Raw genomic sequence first — 6,353 nt, forward strand, 5'->3', positions numbered from 1 at the left:
TCCCTGAAAACTAAAATGAAACTGGAAGATAAAGTTTGAATCTAGAAGAAAAGGTTTCCGCCTCATGTACTTAAGCAGAAGTGTTAATCCTATCATGGTTTTGTAGCTCCGTGTCTAGTTTCCAGACGTCTATGATAGTGTATCCCCACATAACAGACGCAATTGGCATGAATTTGTATGTTTGGCATTTTTTATGAAAATTGGCACTATGATAGCGTATCCCCAAATGACACATTGACAATTTTGTGGATTTCTTTTGATACCCATGAATTTAAAATATTCTAGAGATAAAAAGGTCACCAGAGCTAGGAAGCCAAAATCAATTTTACGGCGTTTAATAAGCTTTTAAAGGTTGAGACTAATTTTCTAAAACATATTTCAAGGGTGCCAATAGCTTCAAAGTTTGACCTGTGAAAAAAATAAATCTATATGCACTGCATTAATGGAACGGAGGGAGTACTACAAACCAGACAAGCAAAGTCTCTTGTCTCAAATCAGAGAGGTTTCTTTCTAAAACTTGTTCAGCTTGTTCCTGTGCGTATCTTCTCCCTGCTGTTTTGTCTTGCCGGCTTCCAGCGTTGATTCTCCAAAGAAGCGAAACTGGCAGACAGGAACGCGTGCTCACAAGCAAAACGTACTCTCTGCTGTTCTGAAGTCTTTTTCAAGTACAGGAATTTCATTCTAGATAATGCAGTAGTAGTGGTAGTTTGTGATCTTCATCGACAATATCTCTTTTTACAGCTATTGTGGCGACAAGCAAAGAATGAACACGGCAACAACAATGCATCACCCTAGCATATCTCTCTACTGCATTGGCGATCCAGCGCCAGTAAAAAAGATCTAACAAATCTCTAGTGCATCAGCTTTAGTGAAAATGTTGAACCCTTGAGGAGACGAGGACGGAGCAAACAACTGCAGATGACACTGAGTCTGCAGTCTGGAATTTGCACCTGAAACCTAATGCCATCAGAGTGCGGCAATGGCAACTCCGGACTTGTTCCTAGCCAAAATCAGAAAGAAGCTCGCCAGTCATCAACACCCATCAGCCAATAATATTTTACCTAAAAAGAGGACAATGGTACATCAGGATTCGGTAACACGTCGCTGTGATTTATGTGTTACCCAAACTTGTAACGAACCACAGTAGTAACAGAAACGGTCCCCGTAAAAAAATAGTAACGGAATCTGGACGAAACCTTATGTCACAGAGGGATCAGTATACGATGTAATGCATCCTTGCAGATTGCTCTAGTGCATAATCACAAGTGAAAGAGACGAGCCAGGCATGCATTTTGGTTTTATTCGGAATATCTGAATCCCAAAGAGGTATCCAACCTTTATGTGCACTGCAGGAGAAGGAACTCCCTCGTTACGGATTTCTTTTGCTGCATTCCTAGGTGTTAAGAGGACCTGATTGAGAAGATCATTTTTGGTGAAATCCATGCCGGGGACTCCTCGGTTCCAACACCTCCAGCTGCTATTTGTTCGATGCCCTCGACGTCGCTTGCATGGAACAGTTGTTGGAGCTACTCGTCCCATTTGTTGGTACAAGGAATTCCTCAACTGTCCCAACATTCGTTTCAGTTCTCCTTCACAGAGGATGCCGAACTCTGGCTCTGGGTATCCAGTTGTTGTGCCAGATGCCTATAGTTGAGCTGTCCCTGATTTGACATATTATCCCTCTCTTCAGTCGCTCTCTGCCAAAGATGATACTGCGCCAAGTGAAAGAGGCCCTCCTGGGACATCCTGCATCGAAGAAATCTTTATCCTTGAAATATCTAGCCTTCAGAACTCTGACACATAGCGAACTGGGTTCAGTTAGGACGCGCCAACCCTGTTTTGCTGCTAGCATTGCTTGATTGAGAACCTGAGAATCCCTGAAACACAATTCTCCATCTCCTTTTGCGTGGCACATCTTCTGCCAGCCAAGCCAATGCACCTTCCGTGCTCTGTTTGCTGCACCGACCAGAAATTTGATGAAACAGAGGTCAACTTCGTACATAGATTTGTTGGGAATTGGAAGCAGCTCATGGTGTAGGCTGGGACAGCTTGTAGAACAGATTTGACTGGCTCTTGATCCGTTGACAGCTTGTAGAACAGATTTGACCGGCTCATGGTGTAGGCTGAGACAGCTTGTAGAACAGATTTGACCATGGTCTGCCTCCCGGGCCACAGGCAGACGGGCCGTGGTACCCTGGTTCCCACTGGGCCAACACATCTGATTGTTTGACCGTGGTTACCAAAGTAAAGAGCAATATGGCTGATAGATCTCATATAGGTGCAGTTGTGTTTGATATCAAAAGTAGGGCCTCAAGCTTCTTATCAGTTTATTCATGTAAATCGAGTCTCTAATGTGGCAGTACATGTCCTGGCAAAATCAGCAGTACATGATGTTGGGTCCTGTTGGTATAACGAGGCTCCTGAAATTATCAGGACCATTGTGTGTACTGAACAATTAGCTAAATGAATGAATGATGCTGCCCATTTAAAAAAAAGCGAACACAGAAGTTCAGGCCCTAAGCTGGACATGCCAAAAAGTGTTCCTATTAAGAAGCATGGTCAGGCTAAACAATTCTACATGCTTATAACAGCAAGAAGAAAGTTATCAAGACAGGGATGATATTACAAACCTGCCGGATAACCTTCCTCGGTATCCAAATGATGCTATATTGCTATTCATGGCTGTTTCTACGGATGGATATTTCCATGTCCAGAGCTTCATTACACTAGGCCATGATCACAAATGATGTCAGAATAAATCTGTAAATGTAAATGTATACAAACGTTTACACTGGAAAAGCATTTGTTGACCACGACTACTTCTAAAACTGTACCAAATAAACCATTATATCAGTTAGCAACAATGGACACCTGTTTCTAGTGCAACTATTCCTATGCAAATATTGTGTAACTACTATTGCCTAAATGCAGTTACAACATAACCATGGACATATTGAACGAAGGGTTGAAGTAGATATCAAATTATGCCACAAAATGGCTAAATCCAAACTTGTACAGGCTGCATATGAAGAGTAACTCGGCTGAAGCTTAGGTAACTATGTGATTGAAACAAGTTTTGTAATGTAACTATAGTTGCAGTAACATACATAGTGAAGACGTTTTCACTGAGCTAAGGAACAACCACCAGCAGATAGTTAAGAGTCCATATTTCCACTTCTTCATCCAATCTCAGAGTTTCAATTGCAATTAATTAAACAATGTCTCCTAATCCACCCCAATTCCTTAAAAAGTCAGTTTCCATTCAAGCACACTGTTCCTCAAATAGTGAGCAAGAACATGAGAAGAGTTTCACTTTCTACTATTTTTGGGATTCCGTGAGGTAATAATAAGTTGATATTTGAAAAAGCGGAAGACCAAAACGGAAGGGTATGGTGGAGGCACTCATTACTCGAGGTAGACCTTGTTGTGCATCTGTGTATACCTGAAGTGGAGAGGTGTAAAGCAAGGTGAACCAATGCGAGGCTGATGGCAGTTCTCCTCCCAAACATAGCATCAGCAACCTCAATCGTCGATTCTTCCAGGACCCATTTGCTTTGACATATAAAACAGATCGCAACCATTTGTGTTAGACTACTTGGTCTACCTTTCCTCACCCGTCGAAGATTAAATACTCATAGATATTTCACAATCTTGTGATCTTGACACCCCACAAAATGTACTCAATGAAATACGAGGTGTCTACTTTTTACAAGCAGGCACTTTGGATATCTTATACTGGCAGGAAGGCCTTATGACAAGAAAATAGTTCGACTGTACTGAGATAACCAGCTAGTCAACCAAATCCATAAAAAAACTGATACTTTGCAGGAAGCAATTTGATATTCTCCTGATATTTCCCGTTTCTTGAAAAGAGAGACAACATCAGCGACGTAGTTGAAGCTTCAAGTAAGATGTTCTTCCCATCAACCTTGGACAAATAATCTCCAGCCTTGGCGTTCTCACCTTTTTCCAAATATATTCTGATGATATAATTTATAAGACGAGAACTGGGAGCTATGCCACTCTTCTCCATTGATGAAAAAATATTGTTAGCATCTTCCACTGATCCTTCCTTCAGATAATTTATTATCATTATGCTGTAAGTGGAAGCATTAGGCACCAACCCGCTGGCTGATATTGCAGCAAACAAATCCTTAGCTTCTTCTTTTCTTCCAACCTTGTACAATGCATTAATCATGGTATTGAGTGTGACAATATCAAACTTCACATTCATTGCACCTAATTTCTGGAACATGGCTATCGCTTCGTGTGCACAGTTATTTCTAGAAAGGCCTTTAAGTGTTATATTGTATATGGGAATGCCCACTGTTGTTCCACTTTCGATCATCTCATGGAACATTTTCCTTGCAACGACAATTCTTCAGGCATGAAACAACCCATCTAGTATGATGCAATATGCAACAGTGTCAGGTTTTATTCCCTTACATGGCATTTCCCTGAACAAAGCCAAGTCATCGTCAATCCTTCCATTTATACAATAGCCATTAACAAGTGTATTGTATGTAACAATATCAGGCTCAGCACCAACTGATTTCATGGCATCAAGTACTCTGAATACTTTAACCATCTCGCCAACTAAGCAATATCCGTCAATTAGTGAATTAAATGTAATGACATTAGGCCTCTCATCTATGGCAACAAGCAAGTCAAAGATATTTTGTGCATCCATAACCCTTCCTTCTTTGCATAGACTATTTATTATTGAAGTGAAGAACGCAATGTCAGGACGAGGAATACCTTTGTTCATCATTTCAGAAACCAGCTCCTTAGCTTTAACCGCATCACCATTTATACAACAAACCTGAATTAGGGACCGCTAAACAGGTCTGTTTGGCTGTACTCCAATGGCAATCATCTCATCGAATTTGTCAATAGCATCGGCCAGTCTACTCGTTCGACAAAGTGAGACTATTACAGTTGTATAGGTGAATACATCCGGACTCACTCCTTGTCGCCGCATTTCAGTAAATATGAGCATAGCCTCATCCATCATTCCACATTTAGCATATGCACCAATTAATATGTTGAAAACTTGACAAGTGGCTTCAATACCGTTGTTTTTCATTGAATTGAAGAGATCAATCATATCAGCAAGGCATCCTTCAGTGGCATATCCATGAAGCAGAATAGAGTATGCGACGATATCAGGTTTGAGGCCCTTGGCAGTCATGGAGTCAAAAATTTCTGCAGCTTCTTTGCTTCTTCCATGCTTGCAAAGGGAAGACATGAGCGAGCTGCAAGTAACTGTATCGGGTCGAACACCGTTATCAACCATCTGCCGAAGGATCAGCTCTGCCTTGTCCATTGCTCTGGCCTTGCACAACGCAGCAATAATCAAGTTATATGTCATCACATTGGGCACAATCCCTTGATGTGTCATTTCATGGAATAGATTGCATGCCTTGCCTGTTTCGCCTTCCTTAAAGAAGCCATGGATGACAGTGCTATGGGATACCACATCGAGAGAGCCGACACCTCCTTCTTTTGCCACCGTCCAGAGCAGGTCGAGTGCTTCCTGGCTTCTGCTATCTTCACATAAGCTCTTAAGAACTGTGTTGTATGAGATGGCATCAGGCACGCAGCCGAGCTCGGACATCTTGTGAAGCAATACATTGACAGCCTCATCCGTCCGTTTGGCGTAGCAGAGGCACTTGAGGAGGGTGTTGGCGACGATCTGGTTTGTCTTCAGGCCCGTCCTGAGGAGGCGCCCAAGGAAAGCAGGCCCTAGATCCGGGCGACGCGCCCGGCAGCAGCAGTCCATGAGGATGGTGTAGATGCAGGCCGTGGGCCACGCCACCCGCGAGCCGGCTTCTTCTCGGCACAGACGGTTGAAGAGGGCGATGGCGAGGGCAGGGCCATTTCTGAAAGTGGCGGAGTCCCGCGCACGGGCGAGGGCAGTGAGGAATCCGTTCAGGGAGCGCTCGGGGACCGGGGTGGCCTGCTGCAGCAATTCATCGAACAGGTGGCGTGCGGCTCGAGGGCAGCGAGGTGGAGGAGGAGAGGCGGCGGCGGATGAGGGAATCAGCTCAGGCGGGCGGCGGCGGAGGTGAGTCGTGACAATTCACACGTGGTCGGGCGCGGGCCACGGCGGATGCTGGCTGGCATGGGGTAATTATGTTCGCTTGTTGATTACAGTAGTACAGTTATGTTCACCGGCCGAACAATTCGCCCCTTTCCTCACGCACGAACGACAAAATGACGTCCTTCATTCCCGCGGCGCCATGGACGCTTCAAGGCCGCCGGTCTCCGTCCTCGTTGTTGGAACCTCAACCTTCTAGCTATCTATCCTCTCAATCAAACGAAGATGAAAGAAAAAGAACAGTTGACACAAG

The 6,353-nt window shown here is 43.8% G+C and overlaps 1 protein-coding gene across 3 annotated transcripts; it reads right to left on the bottom strand.

Annotated features, from left to right (window-relative positions):
• Positions 1–712: 712 nt before the first annotated feature.
• LOC119362282 (protein Rf1, mitochondrial) lies at positions 713–6,093 on the bottom strand. Of its 3 annotated transcripts, none has more exons than XM_037627493.1 (3): positions 4,759–6,093; positions 3,443–4,457; positions 713–2,726 (listed from the first exon to the last, which is right to left on the bottom strand). In XM_037627493.1, exon 1 carries the CDS (start codon positions 5,780–5,782, stop codon positions 4,838–4,840), a length of 945 nt encoding a protein of 314 aa, XP_037483390.1. In that variant the 5' UTR covers positions 5,783–6,093; the 3' UTR covers positions 713–2,726; positions 3,443–4,457; positions 4,759–4,837. The 3 variants fall into 3 exon arrangements, with proteins under 3 accessions (XP_037483390.1, XP_037483383.1, XP_037483380.1); XM_037627486.1 differs by having other exon boundaries at positions 713–1,061; positions 1,336–2,726; positions 3,443–6,093; XM_037627483.1 differs by having other exon boundaries at positions 3,443–6,093.
• Between the last annotated feature and the right edge of the window lie 260 nt (positions 6,094–6,353).

The sequence above is a fragment of the Triticum dicoccoides genome, chromosome 1A (genome assembly GCF_002162155.2).
Source record: "Triticum dicoccoides isolate Atlit2015 ecotype Zavitan chromosome 1A, WEW_v2.0, whole genome shotgun sequence".
NCBI lineage: Eukaryota > Viridiplantae > Streptophyta > Magnoliopsida > Poales > Poaceae > Triticum > Triticum dicoccoides.